This window comes from Plectropomus leopardus, chromosome 5, assembly GCF_008729295.1.
Source record: "Plectropomus leopardus isolate mb chromosome 5, YSFRI_Pleo_2.0, whole genome shotgun sequence".
In the NCBI taxonomy this organism is placed as follows: Eukaryota; Metazoa; Chordata; class Actinopteri; order Perciformes; family Serranidae; genus Plectropomus; species Plectropomus leopardus.
This window is the reverse complement of record NC_056467.1, coordinates 18,137,505-18,160,449: the sequence shown is the minus strand read 5'-3', so window position 1 is coordinate 18,160,449 and position 22,945 is coordinate 18,137,505. Positions and strand designations below refer to the sequence as shown.

Sequence of the window (22,945 nt, the reverse complement as noted above, 5' to 3'; positions counted from 1 at the left end):
AGCAGTTGCAAGCATCTGACACTGAACCATTCATGGTCCCAACAAATTTACACCAACACCAAAACGGTCAAGTCTGTTGTGAAACCCGTTAATAAACGTTAGCCATGTCACTTGAACGAATAATGATGTCAAAATCGTGTGCTAAAGAAACCATGCCCATCCTTATACCATGCTATTTGATTGGTTTAATATTGTATTTAGATATATCAAATTTAATATTTTTAGAATATGTAATTCATTTCACACTGACACATTTGAGTATCAAAAAAGGTTGGGAGCAGCTGAAAAGAATCACAGAGAGCTTTTTTATGTTATCCTGGCAGTGAGTTTCTTTAGGAAATGCTGTCTGTGCTTAAGCTGACCTCTCATTGGTCTGTGTGCAGATTTGTGTGTGTGTGTGAAGAGAGAGAGAGAAAAATCTGGCCACTTTTAATCGCAGGAGAGACACCCTGTGAGCGATAGAGAGCTGTGACAATCCACTTAGTGCGCTCTGTAATCTGTTTAACCATTTAGTGAGTTGTTAAAGGAGTATGCAAACACTCACACACATGGAAAAAAAACCAAACACACTAGACACCCTGCAGGTACTCAGGACACTCTGCCTCCTGAACAGGGTAGTGACTCAATGCTGTTCAGAGTTGTGTGTGTATGTGTGTTTATGTGTGTGTGTGTCGATGTGTTTGAGACCTGCTGTAGGCACTGAGAGAAGCCAGGCCTGGAGCGTGATGACAGAGAGCAGACCCGGCCAAATAGAAGATTCCCCCCAATCCAATTACCCTGTTCCTCTCTTTTATTTTCTCCTCCTCTCCCCCTCTCCTCTCTTCTCCTCCCCTCTTTTTACGGCCCTGTCTTAGCAGGAGCAGCAGCTAGTGATGGCAGTCCTGGCTGCTGTTGAAGTGGCTGGATGCTCGGCTTTATGGATCAGAAGAGGATGCAGGCAGGATTATAAGCAGCAGGTTATGAGCAGCAAACATGACAGGCCAGCTCCGATTTAGGAGGGTTATGTAAATGTGCTTGTCAACAGAATATGTTTTTCTGCCTTCTGTACATTCTCTCTCTCTCACTCGCTGGAAAAGTCGGGTAGTTTTGGTCGGGGGAAGCAGAGTGGTGGTAAAGGCAGGGAGGGGAGCTAAAAGAGAAGATTGTTATGGAGAATGATGTGTAAAAGAGACACACCGTTAATGTTTAATTTTCTCCAGACTCCAGTGCTTCTTCATCTGCACCAGGGGCAAGGAAAGGTGTTGACTGAAGTCTTTATGAGAAAGGCTGAGAGTAAGACTATATTATATAGAGAGATGTTCTTTTTTTGCTGGAGAGAGCAGACAAAGTAACATAGAGAAGAGAGAGGAAGACGGACGGAGCGGCAGAGGAGAGTTTTCAGTAAGGAGAGAGTACCTTTCGTCATGCATTTGACCTCCGCTGCTCTGAGACAGAAGCACGGCTCTGCAGGTCTTGCCTAATGGCATTGATCATTACAAGAATACCTCCTTCAGATTGGGTAAACAGTGCTCTAGACATACAGTTAAGTACCATGACTCAGTTGTGGAAGTAAATATTGCCTGAGAGGAGCATATAACAGTCATTCTCAGTGGAGTTTTTACATCAGCGGACATTTTTCTTTCACACAGAAATGAAACAAAACAGTTACGAGCTCAGTTACCAATCATACAGGCATGTATACGCTTGATTGTGACGACTGAGGGATGAGAGTACGTATTTGTGCAACCGACACACAGCTCATATTGAACACTGAGTAGCCACGGGAAAGTTATGAAGCCTCCTGCTTCTCTCTCTCATTATCTCCCTCCCCTTCCACCCATTTAGCCTGCCACTTTTTCAGCAGAAGTTTAGATCTCTGGGCAGATGTTTAATTCATTTGTACTGATGTCTACCTCACTTTTGCTCTCCTTCACAGTCCCTATGGTTCTCTAATAGAGTTATTTTACCTTGTGTCTCACTCTCTGGCACACACACGCACACACACACACACACACACACACACACACACACACACACACACACACATACACACACACACTGATGGCTCTTTTCTGCTGTCCAGCAGCATACAAAGTCCTACTTCATCCATTGATTTCCTGTGAAACATGAATTAAACCAGAATGCAATGATTTGCAAATCTTTTTGGACATATAGTGGGGAAAATAAGCACTCAACACATCATTTTCTTTTCATTACACATAATTCCAATGCAGATATTCACATAAAATTCAGACCAGACTTTGGAAGTGACTAAATTAACTTACACAGATAAAGAAATCTCATTTTTTCAATCCATAAAAATGATGTGCAGTAAAGTGAAATGACTCAGGAAAAAAGTGTTAGACACACAGTTACACCACCAAATGCAAGACGCCTCCTGTATGGAGAAACTAATGTCTCAGTTTTTAGATAGGATTTTGGCCCAATCTTACACAAACATAAATCTTGAAGATTTTAGGTGGCCTGCTTACAAATCTTGGCAGAAATTTCACTTTCAAACTTTCAACAGTTAATTCCCAAACACTTACTGAGTGTTAAGAGAAAAGGTCTTCGAACATTACATATCATGTCTGTAGTCACTTGAATGTCAAAAAGACATTTTTTTTTTTTTTTTTTATGTTCTACACAGGTCCCAACTTTTTTAGGTCTAAGTTGTATGATTAGTCAGCACTATTTGGGGTTGGGCAATATGACAAAGTCATTCTCAGAATATTAAAAGGGATATTTTACAATATAAATATGTCGCAATCTGGCAAAAGTCATCATAATTGCTAAAAAATGTAAAGTGTTTGTTTTGCATTACGAGACAGAATTTGTGTGCAAAACAAGTATTTATTTATTTTTTTAACTTTGAGCTGCGTTTTGCTTGGAATCATAATTTGGATAACAAAAATGTGTTTAGGAATAGATTTAAAAAAAAATAAATAAAAATCCCTTAAAACTCAGTTTACCACCAACTCATTCTTTTTGTTTCTGGTCTTGAGGTCTGAGTCAGAAACTTTCCTCTTTCCCTTTGCTCTCCTATGTACTTCTTTCTTTATTTCACTTTTCATCTGTCTTTCTTTCCTCTCAGTATCTTGTGACCTTTCAGCCTTTTTCTCTTTTCATACCAAATGTACACGACTCTGTTTCTGCCTCTTTCTATGCCCACATCTGACAGCATGGAAAGTATGCACAGTTGTGTATAAATATCTTGGGTACTGCTGTCTAATCATCAGTGACTGAAATAATTCACTTCTTTTTCTTTCCGTACACACTCAGCTCTGTGTGGAAAACGTTTTCAGGGCAAACGGTGGAGTATTTCAGAAAATGAAACAGAGTAGCACATCATCTCGTTAAATTTCAAACACATATTAATCAGAAAGAATAATGCTGTTGGAGCGGATGTTATGGCATTCACATTTTTTGCAGGTATACATGTGTCGCAATTAAGTTGAGTGTGTGCTTGAGAGAAGTTCTTATATGGTCTTACTGTATGTTAGAATCTCAGATGTTACTGTGCGTATTGGGATGTTGAGTACGGCTGGATATCATTTGAAATTTGTGAATACTGCCACCAATGAAATACTTTTTGATACCTTACTTTTAGAAGTATCAACATGTTTTTTTTTCTACAAAACACTCAAATGTTGTTGAAAGTTTGTCCAAAAACAAAAAGACATATGGGAAATTTGCCTAAATAAAAAATTCCTTGGCAAAGATTTTTTTTTTTTTTTAGATGAGCACTTGTTTCATCACAGAGTTAGTAAACAAGATTACAAATCTGACCAGACATTCAGTGCCAAATTTGTGTGCACCATAGCTTTGGATACTTTGCGTTGTGGACAGATTTGAGTTGGTACAAAAAACTAATGTTGAGGTTCGTCATCCAGCTCTAGAGTTGTTTCAGATGGCGTAGATTCAGGTGTTCAGAGTAGGATTTTGTTTGCAAGTTGTCAGCATGTGTGAGCTGTTGCAGCGACTCTGTCCTCGGCATCTGTGTGTGCATGTAAGACTGTTCCGTGCATGTTCATCTATTTGCATTAGTGTGAGACTTGGGTTAACTTTTCTTTGTACCGCTTTTCCTTGAAGTCTGCAGACACACACACTCTCACACTCTTGACATCTCTCCCTGTAGGCCAGACTGCAGAGCGCTCGGGGCCATGTTGTTTTGTCTTCTGACGGACAGACAGAAAAAGAGAAAAAAAGAGACTTACCCCAGCCACTGATTACGCCAGTTTGACACCACAGACATGGAATGGTGCGGGAGGAGGATCAGTGAAAGAAGAGAAGTGAAAAAGGCATCGTAGAAAACGGTGTTGAGATGATATGAATAACAATGTACGCAGTTTGTCTCCCTGGACCCTGATAACCTGCAGACCAGAGCCCGCTCCCTGTGACAGGCTGGCCTTTGTGGCCACTTTATCCCGCCTGTACACTTGTAAGGTAGAGCCGGGATAATCGCACCTAATCTAATTAAGGCTAAAGAGGGCCATGACTGAGGCTGGCCAGAAGCAGACTGGGCACTCACACACACACGCACACGCACATCAACAAACACAGCTCAGCAGCAAAATCCTGTTTGCATCAGAAAAATAAGGTTGTCATATTGATTATGCAGATGAGGGACTAACTGGGGCTAACTGCCTCTCGGCCAGCCGGTTACAGCTGACACAAGCTAAAGAGAGGAATACAGAGAGAGGAAGAAAGGATTAGGACAGATTTAGCTTGCTGTTTTCTTTCAACTGTTTTGCTTGTACCACTTTTAGGCTCAGAACAGCCTTGTTCCCCCTTGAGAAAGAAGATTTCTAATATCCAGTTATTTAGTTTAAATCAAAGTGGGCCACAGTACACATGACAAACATGACCAAATCTTTCCAGGCCTCTTTTTAACAACTTAAACTTGTTAGAATAGGAATAAGTCATAAGTACATATTTTTTAGGTTTTGTGACATTATTGTCAGCAGCAATTTGAAATTTGACTATGGTGCTGGCACATAGATATTCAAGCAAACAAACAAATATACATATTTACTGTAAAAAGTAAGATGAGAGACACGACAGAATGACTAAATAAATTGACGTGTCAGTGCTTTGCTCATGCTGAAACTAACCCTTACGTTTTCATGATTGATATGTCAATTTTTATTTATTTATTTATTTATTTTACTTTTGGTCAAAAGATGTCAAAAATGGTGATTTTGACCTCTTGAGATATATTCAAATGTCTTGTTTTCCCCAGAACAGCCCGAACCCCAAACATATTCAAATTAAATTTATAATACAGAAAAGCAAGTAACTAAAAACTAGCAAATATTTGGCTTTTTTTGCTTGATTAAACGACTTGAACAATCATAAAAATTGAGTACGGTAGCTTGTAAGGACATGTTGTGGATACGTGGCTATTAATGAACTATTATATCTTTGTAGATGTGCATTTGTGTGGGTGCCTGTATGTTTACACACTTGTCTTCAGGTGTGTGTGTGTGTGTATTGTGTGTGCAGCCAGCCGGCAGCCAGATTGCTATTTCCCCCCCTCTGCCCCTATAGAAAGGCCTGGGTATTCTCTGGATGAGGGTGTGATGTACAATTGAAGGGCAGGATTGAAACTGATTACCTTGTTAACTCCTGGCACCCACTGGCAGCTTGAAATAGACCTGAGCGCCAGGGCCTGATTTGCAAATGAATTACCTCTCGCCTGGCCCTCCCCTTCCCCTCCCCTCCATTCCCCCGTCTTCCTCCCTCTCCCTAGTTCTTTTTCTTTTTTTTTTTGTCCATTCGATGCCAAGATCATCTTTTTATATTGTGCCATGACAGATGCTGTGCCGGGCTGCCATTGTTCCCCATCAGTTTTTCTGGGGCCGTGAGAAGAGCCAAAAGATTTCCACATGTGATTTTAACACAAGCGTCCCCCCCCAGCCCCCCCTGCCATATAAGCCCAGTGCTTTATTCTTTGTGTACCAGCACTGCAATCTACAGAGTTTTGGAGCAAGCGGAAATGTTGGGGAGTGTCATTGTCTCCGTCTCAATAATGGAGAGGTATTTCTCTGATTAGGAAAGGTTCTAATTGGGAGGTATGAAAAGGACCGCCGGCTATTGAAGAAACCGGGGGGAAATTGATTGCTCTCCATGTCTCCCTTTTGCTTTTTCTCTCTCTGTCTTTGTCCTGCTCTCCCTCTATGTAACACACTAAAAAGAAGTCAATTTACTTTAAAACTTGGCCCCAGCATTCAATTCCCTGCAGCACTGAGTTGGTGTGCACAGGCTGAGAAGAGGCAGATATGGGCAGTCTGTAGGGAGACGGGCTCGGTCTGTGATGTTATATGTGTGTTTAAATATTTGTGTAAATGGATCTGGGTGTCGGTTGAGTTTGCTGGCTCAAAATGACTTGAAGATGGTTCCTCAACCATGACCTACTGATGCATGATTTGATTCTTTAATAGCAAAATAAATTTGAACATGTGCCAGGTCCAAAGCACAGATACAAGGCCCCATCTGCCTTCTTCTGCCTAAAGTAAGAGTTTTATCTTCTATGTTCAAAAGGCAACAGAACACGTGTTGATGACACAATGTTGCCCAAAATTCAGTAATGGATTTTTGAGGCCTATACTGATGTCGTTATTTGGGAGCTTAAGCGGGACATTCTCGTCTTGCGGTTCCCAGCAAATCAAACATGTTTATTGTTAAAGTAAGTTATTAATCTTGGCTCATGCAAATATTGAAGCACAATGATGTGAACATTGTCATCAACCAATAGGTGCTTTCTTTCCAGCACCAAACAAGACAAGGACAAACAGGACAGGACAAGAACATGACAATCCCGGTTCTCTCGTACTGTGGAGAGAACAAGGGTCAGTTTTTATTTCAGCGTGTATTCGATCCATCATTCAGCACTTACTTTACCAAGGAACTTTTATAACTCATTCCCACGGTCTCCTCCCACTAAAACAGCTCAGCTAACCGATGAGGAGGCCGGTAGTGAGTTGAGGGGACAAAATCTAAAGTTTGTATGTAAATGCAGTTTATTTTTATAGATTGACATACACTGATGTCGGATTTACAAGAATACTGCCGACATATGATGCTTTTTATCTTGTGTTTCTCGAGTTATGTGTTTTTTGGGGACAAATGAGGAATTGTGGTGTCATATTACTTAGAGAGTTTGGCATAATAGTTTTCCACCTGAAGCAAGTTGGAAAACAATCTCATAATGAATCTAGTTGTAGTCTTGCAAATACTGACCCTGAAAGATCCCCAGTCTTTGCAAAATCTGATAGTGACTAAAACCTCATATTTTCTTTAGATGTAAAAGGGTGTCAGATTTAGTCTTTTCAAAATCCTCAAGTGTGTGATAGGCACTAATTGTGAGGGAACATATAGAGCAATAACGATACATCTGCAACAAGATTATCGTCTAATAAATTGGCCTGGCAGATTTACCAGTCTTGCTCTAGAAAAAAATAATTAAGCATTCACAAGAACAGAAAATGATTAGTTCACACAAAAACTGTTTGATCCATTAACACTGGTACCACGACCCTTATCTCCACCCCTTATGTCCTCCCCTAATCGTTAATGTTAATTATGCTCCTCATGTAAAACAAATTCAGTAAGCCATCAAAATAGGTCCATGTAGGGACGGGCATTGCAAATTAGCTTAGGCTATAAATGTTGTGGTATGTGGCATCAGTTTTATGCTCTATACTTGTCCTGATACAAAAAAACATGAAATAAATAAATAAATTACATCTTTATAAAGTGGTTAAAATTAAATCATGCCAAATTGTCTGTGTAGGTTAAACAAATAGTGTTTTGTCGGGGTACTGCTTATACAGCAAGTGCTTATTAATAAAAAAAAGCCCCATCAGATTTTTACCTCTGGTGCCGAATGACAATTCGCTTGTTGTGTAATAGAAATGATGATGATGTTGAGTAATCAAGACGTGCCCTCTCAATCCAAAACCTGCACATTTTCAGGAAATTCAGTCCTTAAAGTCTTGCTCCAAAAGTGTTTCTTGCGCTCCGTCTCACTTGTGTGTCCATGACCAGGTGTCAGACAAGGGCCACATATGAACAGGTGTGCGTTTGTGTGTGTGTGGAGTGTGTGTGTTTATTGCAAAAAAGGCCGTCCATAGATCAGCGTCATCCTTTCTTCTACCTCCTTTTCGGACTTTTTTATTGACTGCACTTAACCCTCCCTTCAGAGAAACATAAAGTGCTGAATTTGTTAGCCCCGTTTTTAATGGACTGCTTTTCTCCACCATTTTGGGATTATGCTAAAGTAGAGCCCCCACCTTTGGGAAGGGGAGGGGGGGCAGCTTGTGAACCCGCGGATGTATGAGTGTATGTGTGTGTGTGTGTGTGTACTGAATTACATAGAAAGCATAGAAGCATAAGTCTGTGTTTTGTTCCCTCTTATGTGTTCTGCACGGAAGAGTGACAGCCCCTGACTTACCCCTGCATTATCCCTTCCTGTGAGTGTGTGTCCCCCCCAACCCTCCTCTCAGCTGTATAAAACCCTGAGAGGTAGCTCTGATACTACTCACACAAGAGTACAATTTCAATTTCAATTGGCAGCCCTGTTAAAAAGGAGCTATGGAGATGGCAATCAGGCCTGGGGGAAAGCGGAGCTCCCTGTATTATTGTGTGTGTGTCCCTCAACTGCTTAATATCAAGCTTTTGCCTTCTATTAGTTAAACAGGCAGATGTCACTGATGTGGTCTGTGTATTAGTGCATTGTGTGTTTTATTTGTGTGTGTGTGTGTGTGTGTGTGTGTGTGTGTGTGTGTGTGTGTGTGTGTGAGCGAGTGAGTGAGTGCGCGCTCTGGTGTCCCCATCCCATTGACTCTTTAATAAATATGCCTGCCATTCTATCAGCAGTCAAACAACATATGAATGCTCAATGACACGCTTGACAAGGCATGCAACTGTGGCAAATGGGGTGCACACACACACACACTCACACACTCACACACAGACTCTTATGAATGATGTCTCTTTCATAGCGCTACGGTGTCCTGTCTTCCCCTTTGCTCACTATCTCTGACTGATATCTGGTTGAGGGCTGAGAGGCTGCTGTAGGCCAAAATTTGATTTCTGTAGCAAAGATGGGTAAGAAAAAGAGATAGCTGCAAACGACAGCAAAAAAATGAGTACTGCTTACAAAACAGTCGTGGTTTTGTAATCTTTCCCCAGTTAAAAGTTATCAAACTTGTAACCCTTAAAGAAACCTTGCTTTATTAACATTCATATTTACAGGTTAGCACATTTTCGCAATTTTGGTCAGTAAATTTACAGTAAAAGGGATTTTTAAAATCTGCCTTTTTTAAGGAGAGTCACTTTAAATATTGTTATAGGCAGTGCAACAACAACCTCTGGTTTAATAGTTTTTATGATTTATAATGATCGTTAATTATGATTATTATTTGTTATAAACAGAATATTTTTGGTAAGTCACTGCGCAGTGTCATAGGTTCTCAAATTTATCTATAGAGTGAGTGCCCCTCGCTTTCACGCTGCTCTCTGGTACTGGCAGCTGCAGCTCCAGACCCAGACTCAAGGTAAGTCTGAGTGAGATGGAGGCAGCTGCCTGGAGGAAGCTCGACTTTGTCCAGTTAGGTGCCAAGAAAATGTTAACTTCCACACCTCTGCTTAGAAGTGGTGAATTTACTGTTCATAGCAACTTATCATGATTCAGTGCCTGACTTTTGTTTTTTATATATTTTGTCAGCAAAAAATGTTGTTGCATGGAGCCATTGCAGAGACTTTAACAGCAATTGGTGATTCATTTTTGAACTATTTTTGTTTTGAACTCTTAAATTGGATGGTTTTTCACCACAGTTTTACATTCTTCAAACAGGGTAAAGCCACAAAATTGAAACTATAAAGATAATTTTCACTGACCAGTAAGTCTACCTTTAATGCTCTCACACGCTGCTATTACGAGTAAAAAAAGTGGTTAAAGGGGTTAATATGGAAGCGAGCCAGTCGAAGGATGCCTGATATTATGTGGTAAACCTGGCCAGTAGTGGACAGTGAAAGGGTTAAAGCTTCCACGCTCAGGACAGCAGGCCTGAGAGGTAATGCATGGCTGATGAGTGCTGGGCTAATGGGCAGCTCTGTTAGCTGGAAATCAAATGACTGCCTCTGCATTTTAAGTCCCTCTGTCGCCTCCATTGACTGGCTGAAGATATTTATCTCTGCCGTGTCAAGGGGTGGAGGAGGAGAGGAGAAGGGTTCAAGTAAAGAGAAGAAAAAAAGGAGAGTGGGGGGTGAGGGGAGAGAAGTGGAGTGCATCTCAGAAAAACCTGAGGACCTAATGCAATTATTAGAAACTTGACCACAAATGACAACTCATCTGGTGCTGGCTCTGTAATTAATTGTCTGCTAGCAGGAGCACAGGGGTTTGGGAGGGTGAGGGGTGGGGTGAGGGAGTGAGAGAGAGGAGCGGCAGGCGGGTGATTGGGAGAGGGCAAAATGACAGGTGAGGAGAGAGACACAGAGAAGGAGATGAGGTAAGATGAGGCAACAGCTTAAAGATCCTCGTTAAAGTGCAAGAGACAGAAAAAGGTTCGGACACAGAGGAAGAGAACATGTACTGTGAGTGATAGAGGCCGAGAAAAATATCTGCGGGCGAGACGACAAGTGGAAAAAGTATGCGATTAAAGAAGTGGATTAAATAAGGAGAGGCGAGGGAGAAAAAAGGGCTGGGATGAGAAAGCAGAAAGTGCAGACAGTGTGATGAATCCAGTGACCATGTTAAATTGGTTATATTGACCTTGCCAGGGCTCAGTTTAACACTCACACTTGTTTGTCTAGTTTTACTTAATTGACCTCAGATAACTAATTACCATTTCCTGGAACAACAGTACATTACTCTCTCTGTGTCTCTGACCCTTCCCTCTCTCTCTTGCCATTCTTTGTCAGGCTCTCCGTCTTTGTGGCTTGTAGCTGTTTGGAAAGGAAAAAGACAAGTAGTCTGTACACGAAATATCGCAAGTTCCCAATGATTTAATGATGCAACGCGTCCTGTCCACCTTCAAGATCTTTGTCGTGTAAAAAGCAGAACCTAATGACAGACGACTGTCTCTTTTGCCTGACATTGAAGGTCAAAATGTTGCATCATGACATTTTTGAGAGCTTACTTTATTTATTTTCCCTTTTTTTATTTCAATGCTGAGTTTGCTCTCAACTGTATCCAGAGCTGAAATTTTACTTGCCTGCTAAAGAAAGAAGAAGTTTGCCATTTTATTGAACAAAGGAGTTCTGCACTGCAATTTGAAGGACTGTGTATCAGTACTCAATACTACAGTGCAATTGTTTGGAGGGTGACGATAATCCACCTCCATTTCTCATGCTTCTGTGTTGGAGAGCGGCATCACTTATGTGCAGTAGCGACGTGGTTGATAACTTTCGGAAAATCAGAAATATTGTAAGGCCAACCTTTAAAAAGAGTGGTTGTAAGAGGGAGGCACCGTTTGCATGGTCAAAGAAGTCTGCTACTAGTGAAAAAATCTTGGCACATTCAACAGCCATTCCACTTGTTTGTATTTTGACTTGATAAACGGCATGTTATGCATGTTAATTGGAGTATGCAGGCCGCATATAAACTGGAATATTGCTGCTTTTTAAATCCCCTGGCGTTGGGTCACATGCATAACACTTAGTCAAAACGTCTACAAACCCGTCCTGACAGCTTTTACACAGCCGTTGATTCAGCGCTGTTTCTACCTCCGCTGCCCCCAGACTGCGATTGTACCCTTTTATAAAGGTTTTTAATAAACTCCTACCTTTATCAGGCAGTGTAAAGGGGGTTAATGAATACATGCTCAAACATAACGTTCATTTTTGACAGACTTACTATTGTCTAAAGACTCTTACATTTGGAGAACCCTTCGGGGAAAGTTTCTTCCTTAAGGAAGCAACTTGACAGACAGGAAGAGCCAAAGATTGAACCACCAATCTGTTTCACCTTCCACCTAAATTATAGCAGTGCCCAATTGTTCCCACAATTATATGACCATGGACTTTCACTGACAAACTGATTCTTAAAGTCATACTGTTAAAAAAAATAGTAGGTTTTTAGGCCACATTAGTAATATATACATTTATAGTTAGACTGTATATAGCAATAAATAAGATTTTCAATGTCCCCGAAGTTCATTTCTTCAAGTTTCTTGATTTAGGTAAAACTAATAGACATGATGTTACTGCCACGCCTTCTCAGCATGGCGAGCCTGTCACAGCCCATCATGTATCACTGTCTGTCTGCTTCATTCCTGTCTGTCCATGTCTTCGCTTCATCTCTCCCTCCATTGCTCCCCTCCCTCCCGCTGTGTGCCAGGGTTATAATGTGCTCCTATGGTTGTAGTAAACAGGCCACAGTGTCTCTGAGGCCTTGTGCTACACCACCATTACTATCTGGCTTGCCTCCACTACAAATTGGATGAACAGGCACTGACACATTTTCAATATTATTACATTAAACCAAGTGGATTTTGATTGATAACCTAATATTGGCCTAATGCAAAACATCAATCATGGCAAGTATATTAATTATTTAATATTGTGGCGTAATTCAGTAATCGATGCTGCCTCTGCGTTGAAGGCACAGAGAACGGATGGAGGGAGGGAGATAAAAAGAAAAGGAAAGCTCTGTCCCTGAAGACCTCAGCAGATTATATGATGTTTTGAAAAGAGAGATGAAGATGTAAAATGGTGTGTGTGTGTGTGTCAGCTGTGTGTGTCTAATGGATAGAGCGATCCCTTTGGCCCTGGTGCGGACAGCGCCGGACAGCTTGCCCTTGATAAAGTCAAGACAACAGATGACAGAGTGGGAGATTAAATGCAAGTGAAGAGCTTAATAAAGGTTGGATCACCAAAATAAAAGACTGAAAAAAAAAAGACGTGGTTATAAAAAAAGTGCGAGGGGGGGTGGGGTGGGGGGGGGGGTGGGGGTGGGGGTGGAGGAAAATGAGTGGAGGAGGAGGGATCGAGCGCTGCGTCTCCCCTGTGTTAGATTGTTTCTCACTAATTGCGCTTCATTAGCGGATTACACACACTGTCACCACGGTAACAAATGTCTTGCTGTCTGGTTGCCGGGCGCCCGTCATGTATAATGAATGTGGCGGGGTGTTTGTTCAGAATGTAATGTAATTACAGCTAGATGAAGTTTGCCTTAAGTGGTTGACTTGTCTGCATGTGGCTCACTGACAGAGCACAGAATAAACAAGCAAACATCCTTTCTTCATGACTTCTTCTCCACTTGTGTCTTACTTTTATTAATAATTGTGTTTAGCATTTCTGTCATTCCTTCATACCATTATTTAGAAATGTTGATGATTTGGGAACGGCTTAGGTTTGTGGTCACACTGGGACCTGGCCCGATGGATGGATGGATGGATGGATGGATAGATGGATGGATAGATGGATGGAGGAGGGGAGGAAGAGGGAGGGATGGTGGATGGATTAGACAGTATGTAATTTTAGAGATGGTGTAGATTTACACTGTGATGCTGCTGGCTGCATTAGCAACTGAAGCCTGTCGATAAGCCTTCCTCCCTCTCAGCGCACACACACCACACACACACACACACACACACACACACACACACACACACACACACACTCACACTCACACACACACACACATACATTTACACGGTGAAACGCAACGGCCAGGGTGGAGTTGTCAGTAATGGGGGCCAGAGTTGGAGGGGGGGTGCTGGGATCGGGGAAGGGGGCTGTTTGTGTTCTCTTGATCTGTTGATTTCCACTGCTGCAAATTTGAAATGTGCCAAAATCGCATCTATTATTTACTGCCAATTTGCTCTTTTTAAAACCAACTGCCCCCCCCCTCGCCACCTCCTTCTTCCACCTCCTCGCCTCGCCATTCTGCCGTTGCTACCCTGATAATCATACACACATTTTTTTTGGTTATTAATTCACAGATAATAAGCTCCGAGTTCTCTCTCTGTACTTGGAAATTATTATTATGGCTGCCAACATTGAGGCGACAATATTAGTTAACCCCAGTCTGGTGTGGATGCCAGTGAACACAGCACTTCAGTCTGAAAGGTTACAATTAGGATAATTCTGAGGATAAATCTATTTATTTTTCCTTTTGATTAGTCAAAATCTTTTTGATGTCATTAAGATTAATTTCTTCCACAAAACATTTCCATCCTGTTAATACCTGAAAAAAAAGAAGAGGCAATAATGACAGTTGCCGACTGATTTCCAACTAGAGCAGAAAAAATGTTATCAACTAGTTGAGACAGAAAAATAATTGCTAAGTATATGATAATCAATTAATGTTTAAAGTATTTTTCAAGCAAAAATAAAATTTGAAAAAAAAAACAAATATTTTAGATCCTCACATTTCAATATTTTCTGTTTGTAATCTTTAAAAATAAACTCATTATTTTTGGTCTGATACAAGACGTTTATATTTAATAAACAAAAAAAAAGAATTTTATTTGAACAAATAAAGGGTACATTTATTAATTGTGAAAATGCATCAGAAATTGCATCTCTAATTCCAGTTAATCAGAGTAAGCCACAGGTAAAGTTCCGATTTAATGCATTAAAATGTTGGTTTAGAAATGTTCATTCAAGCAAGCTTGAATAGTGTTTGCACTTCTGTCTCTGTCCTGCGTATTGAAGTGTGTGTATTTTTTAAGCGTGGATTTGTGTATGTGCATCTGCAAAAGTGTTCTTTTTTTATTAAATGACGTTTTGTGTCTGCGCTTTATTTACAGTGGGGGAAATGTGTTGTTGTGTTGCAGGGACGCCGCGAACATCAAAGGCAGATTAGAACATCTGGTAAGTTCTATTCGACACCTCTCTTTTTATCCCCGCACACCACACACACACACACACACACACACACACACACACACACACACACACACACACACACACACACACACACACACACACACACACACACACACACACACACTTTGATATCTGCATTTCTAATGAAACCTCCGGAATTGGAGCTGAATACCTGCAGCTAACAGGCAGGGAGAGAGAGAAAACAGAGAAAACAGGGATAGAGGGAGGGTAGTGTCCCCCCCCTCGGGCCTGGTCCACCTTTTATATTAGTGTTTCATTTATCCCCAATTCTAACCACACACACACACACACACACACACACACACACACACATATCCACATCCACCCTGATTTTGCATTTTGTTTTGAGTATTTGAAGGATTTTTGCATGTTTGCTTACCTGTTTGCACATAGAAGTATAAAAGGGGATTTATTTTACTTTACACACACACACACACACACACATACACACACACACACACTCTCTCTCTTCTTTTCCCTCTCCCTCCTCCTGTCAGCATGGGGCCTTTGCTCAGTCCTCTCCCATCCATGAATTGAGGGCCTGCTGGAAACGCTCTCCCGGGACAGCCCTGAAAATTTAATGGCCAACGTTTCCAGCGTTTCTCTTGCTACTCCCTTTAATACGGGGTCAGAGTGCCGTGCAACAAAGTGAAAAGGTTCTTTCTCCTCTTTTTGGGTGGGAAAAAACCGAGGTTTGATGTGCCCCATATTCCAGGGGATGAATTATAGACAGAGGTCAGCGAGGGTCCTGGCTCTCTGTGGATGTCACATGCCCTCCCTCCCTCGCCTCCCTGCATACTAAACCTGCAGCTCCCGGCACCTTACGCAAATGACCCCCAGCCCCACCACGCACTACGCAAATGACCCTGAATATGCCACACAAATGACTGACCCCAAAATTCAAACAGTTTGCAGTAACTCTGAGCGAATGAACGAGTGGCAGATCAGAGAGAATCAACCTCAGGTTTCACCGTTGTCAAGCTCAGTCTTTCCTTAAAGGGGACCTGTTATACTTTTCCTTATTTTCTTTCATAACTATTACATTAACATGATGGATGTTCATATTAAACGTGGCCAAAGTTTCATATAATGAGGTAAATTTACGTAAAGTTATTCCCTGTGATCGAAACCCTCAGGCTGCAGACTGTTCTGAATACTGTTTCCAACAATGCTTTTTTTTTAACTTTGGCTACAAGATGACATCAGCTCTTGACAGACTTTTATATATCCTCACCCAGGCACATTACTGCGAGTGTTTACATTATGTAGTCTACACTGCTACGTGTAGCTACATGCTAACTTCAGGGAAACATGTAATCTTGGCTGCATATGTGTTAGATATTCACTGAGAGACACCTGGTTGTGTTTGGGAGGGAATCATGTTTTGGCTTAAAATACCCAGTTTTGGAGGTACAATCCCCACTGGAAACACAGCGATGTCTCGGTAAAAAACATTCGCTTTTCGTGGCACTATCCCGGCAGAAAATGCAGCAATGTCTTTGAAAAGAAAAACCTGCTTTTCTGCGGCAAAAAATAAATGAATAAATAATAATATATTTTTTTCCCCTGATTTCAAATCATTTTCCTGCTGGAACATGTGCGGTTGTGTTTAGAAGCTTTTATTCATAATTTTTCATGAAAGAAAGCGCTGCCATTCGTCATTACAGTTATTCCACAGCTGTGACGGGGCAGAGATGTCGAGATGTTGAAGACCCTGAATGCGCTAACCAATCACTCCAGATATGACTCTTTTGGGAGGGTGCCTTAAAGAGGCGGGCATTAAAACAGAGCATCTCAGACAGAGGGTGAATACAGGTGTTTCAGCACAATCAGTATGACGAAAATGAAGTGTTTTTCAACCATTAAAGCATGTAAGCATGTTCTAGTTAAGCTCAAAATACAAGTATGGACCTGAAAATGAGCAACATAAAGTAGACCTCCTTTATCCTTGACTGTAATCAGAGCTCTGAATGAAGTGGGAGTAGACTTAAGAGTGGAGTGATTTTGCCTGTATTTTGCTCAGTGTTTATATCATAAACACACTGAGATGCTCCCAAAGTGCATTACTGGTTGTGCACAGTGGTCTCTTTCGCTGGCTCCAAAACCATTCTCTCATCGCCGTTTACCGTAGGAGTGTTTGAGGGCACCATTGTTAAGTGCATAGATTTCTCCCTGAGAGTTCAGACACTTAAATAAAATGACAGACATTAAATATAGTGCACAATGTCGTAATGGTCTAGTTTAGCTTTGGAGACGTCTATGGGTGGGTCTGGAGGTGTGATTGATGTGGTACTCCATAAAAAGGGCGTGTGAATTATTCAAGAGAGGATTACATGCATAAACAGCATTAATCAATATGTGTATTGGCAGTTTCATCTTGGCAAACATCAGGTAGTGTGTGTCTCATGTTGAGATGAGCCTTCCTCTTAAAGGCAAGTGGAGGAATGTGAACTCATTTACATAAGTGATAGTGTACACAAATGTCTATATGTATATGTATGTGCTGATTTTTCATGTTTGCATACTTTCTTACACACATTTCTGGTCAAAGTCACCTTGAATAGTTTATCTTTGTATCATATTATCATTTCACATGAATTTGCTGGGGTTATACAAAACATTGGTGCTGTAGAGGAATGTAAACTTTTACACAATCATGTCCTGGCTGCGATAAGTATTGCACATGCAAGTATACATACATTAATGTTTATTGGCAGCAGTTAGTGTGGTGCGTGTCTTTTTTTATTTTTTGCACTAAGTGGACTTATAAGAACAGATTAATACATGTTTGTATTTGATTCTTAGTCTTTATCGGGATCAGCTCAAACAGTTAAACATTTACACTTTTACATACAGACAAACACACATTGGTGTGTTTACCAGTGCATTTTTTTGTATACACGTGTCTCTGGGAATTTGAATACCTGAATACTGAGTATTTGAATTTATGGGTGTGTTTATGCTTATGGGGAGATTGCACCCCAGTAGTCAGCTGCCTGGGGAGCGCAAGACTCTGATTACGATTCGAGACAGAGAACTGTAAATAATGGAGCTCGTCTCCCTCTGTGGTGGAGTTGCGGGGCTGTTGGAAATGCTGTTTCCCTCTATACCTCACACATACACCCCAGCAGATTTCTAAACAGGCATTTATGACTCTCTGTTGATGTACTGCTCTTAAGATTAGTGCATCAACCATATTGACACTTATGGTGTCACCACGCTGGAGTAATATTATCCTTTAAATGGTCACCTCAAATCTGGCCTGTATCAAAGAATTATTTTAACAGTAATAATTACTTCCTAATATTCACTGAAATAATTGGCAATGATTTTTAGTAATTGCTCTATTGTTTAGTTTTAAGCATGTTAAATTTTCACACTGATGTGACAATCAAGCTTCTGTTGAAATAATTCTCACGCTTGATTTTTCATGATGGATACTAACGTTGCCTTCTCCTGTTCAGTTAACTGTATGAGTGAATGACTGGCACAGTAATTAGGTGGGTAATTAAGATTTATGTGGTCTGAGGTTTGTTTTATTGTTCATGTTTGTTTTGTTTTTCGTATTTTCAGCAGATTGACTGAACGTGATCAGTCGTGATGCAGAGAAAAAGACTGAAGTTAATTGCTCCCAGTGCTCTGCGTTAGTTTCTGCTTTTGTTAACACACACACACACACACACACACACACACACACACACACACACACACACGTCCAAACGTGCACACACATACACAAGTTTGAGTTGGACCACTCCTTGCTCTGGGAGAAATGGAGCGATTGTGAAAGAGGTGGCCTACAGCAGCTAATCAGTCCAGATGCACCGCTTCTCAGAGCCGAGAAGAAGAAAGCCAGCAGCTCAATCAATACATGAGGAATCAGCCTCATCAGGATTACTGGCTCAATCAGCAGCTGTACCCATCGTTCTACCACACACACTGCCGGGGGATGGATAGAAGAAGAGAGGGGTAGAGTAGGAACAAGGGAAGGAGGGAAAGATCGGTCCTGAGATGGGAGTTTGAATAGAACGTGATGCTGCAGAGCTGGAGAGGTTGGTTTACAGGTCAGTCTAGGGTTGCAGGTTGACTTGAGGTCATGAGGTCACTTTAGGAGACGTTGCAGACATTTCGTAAAAGCAATACTAAGGCCCTTTTAAGATTCAAGAACTTAATTGTCATTATGCAAACATAACTTGATTGCAGATGTGCTATCCTAATAACATACCTCCAGGTCGATACATACTGAGTTTTGTAACACGGCAAATGTTTCTGTGCCATTTAAAGCGTTAGATTAATGCCTTAAGTCTTAAACGTGGTCCAGTAACCGCAATTTTTCCAACAGAATTTCTCACCACCTCACATTTTCTCCTGTCTAACAGCATAACCAGTTCACACAATCAGCTAAATTACTGTATCTGGCTTGTATGCTGCCGATTATTCAAGCAATTGTTGCCTAAAGTACCTTAAAACCCTTCGTCAGACAGTGTTAGTATTACTTGAAGATATTGTCATTTAAATTTGCTTATTAGCTTCAGGATGGTAAAAATGTTGAGTAAAATACTCCTGGGATACTCTACACTGCTCCCCCTCAGTGTAGTAAAGTACGACAAGCTCTTCTCAAGTTGCTTCATATCGTTTCAAATGTCACGACTATACAGGTAAACAAGAAAAATCATAAAACTAGAAAAATCATACATTTCTAATGAGAGGTGGTCTTGAGCACTGCAGTACTCAATTTGGATGTTAGTTTTCATTCAACATATAATCTTTTTTATGTTTATGCTTTGTGTCAAGAAAACATAAATAATCAATATAAACACAAAGTGACCCAGTTCAATATTGAAAGTTCAAAATTTTTGGACAGGACACAGTGACGCAACTGCTATTTATAAATTGATGCACAGACTCATATAGCGAAAGAGATAGACCCGTACAGCTGCAGATAAGACTCAGCATTTTCAGTCGGACTTCAGTAGTCAAGTACGGCCATCCCTACTTTTAATCCCTCATACTCCACAACTGTTTGTATTAGAAATTTTAAAAAATGCCATTGTTAGGAGTTTTGGCAGCATTGTCTTCTCTAAGTTGGACACTTACAAGAGACACCTCTCCACTCCTCATTTTATCTGAAATAATAAAAATAAAAAAGGGGGAAAAAATCAAGGCTGGAGTGTATTTCTGCATAGGAGCTCTGTAAAGCAAGAAAGTGCATTCGTTGAAAAGGTAGCATAGAAACAAGGGGTCACCAAACTGCTGTCCACATGGCTTTCTTCAGGGATGGCTGATGTCGCCCCAGCGTCCCTTGGTGAGTTGAAGAGTTTACTGAGGCAAAGTGTCTTTTTGGCCTACTGACAGATAGGCAACAGCAGCTGTAGTCAGGACGACAACACACTCACATACCAAGAATGTGACAGACCTGGTGTCACTGAATATGGCAGTGAGTTGACTTTGAACCGTCTGAGAGTAAAATGCAAGAAGTTGAGAAGAGTTTGGAGCTCAGGATGATATATTATCATCTCTTTTCTTTATTCTGTGTCCCTAATTGTCTCATTTAACACTTTCTCTTTATCTAGCACTGTATCTCTTTCTTTGTATTTCTTTGTCTCCATCTGTCTTTCTTCCTCTCTAATAAGATTGTGTAGGATAAAGAGGTGAAAACAGCCCAGAGAGAGAGATTCCGGGCAGATAAAGGAGGGGATGGGGAGGTGGGGGGTGTTGATAATCTGCAAACAGATTTCCATGCTTATTACACTAATGATTTCATGATATTTGATGTGGCGGGGGCTGGGTGGATGTGGAGGGGGTGGGGTGGTCTCTTTCTCTCTCTCATCTCGACGGCGCGGCTAAATGATGGAGTAATTTGAGTGACCTCTGACTCGGGGCAGCCCCAGACGTAATTGCATGTCATTCTGGCACAGAAGGAGGGGAAGAGGGAGCGGGGGGGCTCCACAAAATACAAAGTACCCCCCTGTCTTTCCCTCCTTTCTCGCAAATCACCTCTTTTTCTGTCTCCTTTTCATGTGTCCCCATCACTGTCTTGCTCTCCATATTGTTGCCTGTCTCACGGTGGCTCGCTCCTTGAGTGTTTCCAAAAAAACAACCCCCCCAAACAAAAGAAAGATTGCATTAATTTTCAAATGATGATATTACATTAAGCGCAGAGATCTCATATATCAAAACGTGAGAACTACTCCCTTACTGTATGTGCTTCATCTTAATGGTATCGCTGGATGTCAAGGGCATGGAGGAAATTAAATCGGAAAGTGCAGATAGACCAAAGAAGATATTATCTCTGGATGATTGCAGTTTTGATAGGTATTCCAGTGAATTTCATTTTCTCCGGATGGAGAGAAGATGAGTTAGCCTGCACATTTGCTCATTTTTCTTCTACATGATTTATGTGAGTTGAGTATAAAACTCTCTCCTTCTATCCCCCACCCCCCACCCCCTTTCACCCCCACCACCTCCCCCTTTTTATCGGGAACACATACATGCACGCACACACGCACATGGGGTAGTAAATTACTGCCTTTGAGTTGTATCGTGGCTGGGGCAGTTTATGTATGTATGTGTACTTGTTGTATCCTTGCATGTGGGCAAACTGTAGTTTGTATGCACGTGCATGTCTTTGTGTGTGTGTGTGTGTGTGTATGTGTGTGTATGAATACACGCACCCGAGATAGCAGCAGAGCCATCAGCGGGAATGATTCCAGGGAGACGGGGGAGTGTCATTACTCAGACTTGTTTACATTCTAAATACGTAATGAAATCTTGTTGGTAATAATGACGGGAATAAAAGTTTGGGAAATTGTAAAAGTGGTGAAGTTTGAGAAATGAGCCCCGGCCTGTGAAATAGCATTTGGGGGCAGGAAACGACATTATTATGCAGTGCTCCTGCCTGCCTGAGACATGAAGATGAACTGCTGGCGGGCCATAAAATGCTGTTAGCCCTAGCCTGAAGTATGGCACATTGTAAAAGAGCCCTGATCCCATATTGCCATTATATATAAAAGTATAGCCATACACAACATTATTTTTCATATAAGATGAGCTCAGATACAGTGGCCCAGGCCCCCCAAATACAAACACTGATAGGCAGATTTTTTTTCCTCCTTATAAAATATATAAATAAACATATTGCCATGGAACCCATCTCTGCCCTGATCTTATAGACCTCGATATTAAAAACAGAAATATTGCATTTTCTAGGGGCTCTGTTTTCCCCTGTCCTCTTTTGGGTGTGGGATATATCTGTGTGTTGTTTGGGGGGTAGGCATAGAGGAGGAAGAGGAGATGAGGAGGAGGCCCAAGTGGAAGGCAACAAATGAAAGAAAATGGAAACAGATGAAGACTTTAAAAATATAATGAGATGAATATTGAGCATATAAACTCCAGCGTAAAAAGAGTTAGAGAGAGTGTATATTGAAACTGTTTATTGACAGAAAATAATGGTTACAGTGGTGTTATTAAGATTAATGTTACAGTAGATAGACTCAAGTTTGGGGACTTTTCAAAGTGTCAGGTGACATTATGCAAATCCACATTTATTTAATGTGTTCATTCATTTATTCATTCAGATTTTTGTTTTTTAGGTAGGATATTGAGGTGAGAAAGAGAGGCTAGTGTGTAACAAAGTTCCCCTTTTCTGTTTTCAGAGTGCTGCTGGCTTTGACTGGACTTGTGTTTAAAGCATTCATCATGTTGACAATACTGCAATTTATCTGTTGACCTTGAGCATTTAGTTTTGTTAAAGTTTGTTTTACATACTTTTACAGCAGTAGTGATTTCCCTAAAATGTTTCTGGGAGGCTGGCTCTCTGGTAAACTTACTTTACCAAGAGGATAAAGAGACATAGACAACGTCACTAATCTGTCCCTCTAGAATTTTGTGCTTCATGCCAACAATCAGCATACACCATCTTGAGAAACTGAATGTAATTTTGTTTGTCTCAGCACTAAAATGGCTAACATTAATGCTGAACAGTTTGTTTTTCTGTGATAAGTATGTCAAAACAGGTGTTTTAAATAACAAAATCATTTTTGTTGTTGAGTACATGGCTCTAGATTCCTTATCTTAAGTGGAAACTTACTTGGAAGACAAAGAGAAG

The 22,945-nt window shown here is 40.9% G+C and overlaps 1 protein-coding gene across 1 annotated transcript in view; it reads left to right on the top strand.

The window, feature by feature from the left end:
* rsrc1 (arginine/serine-rich coiled-coil 1) overlaps nt 1–22,945 on the top strand; it is a 138,478-nt gene that overhangs the window by 36,682 nt on the left and 78,851 nt on the right. The window contains exon 5 of the mRNA XM_042487148.1: nt 14,766–14,802. Coding sequence (XP_042343082.1) covers nt 14,766–14,802 — 37 coding nt within the window. The remainder of the gene's footprint in view (nt 1–14,765; nt 14,803–22,945) is intronic.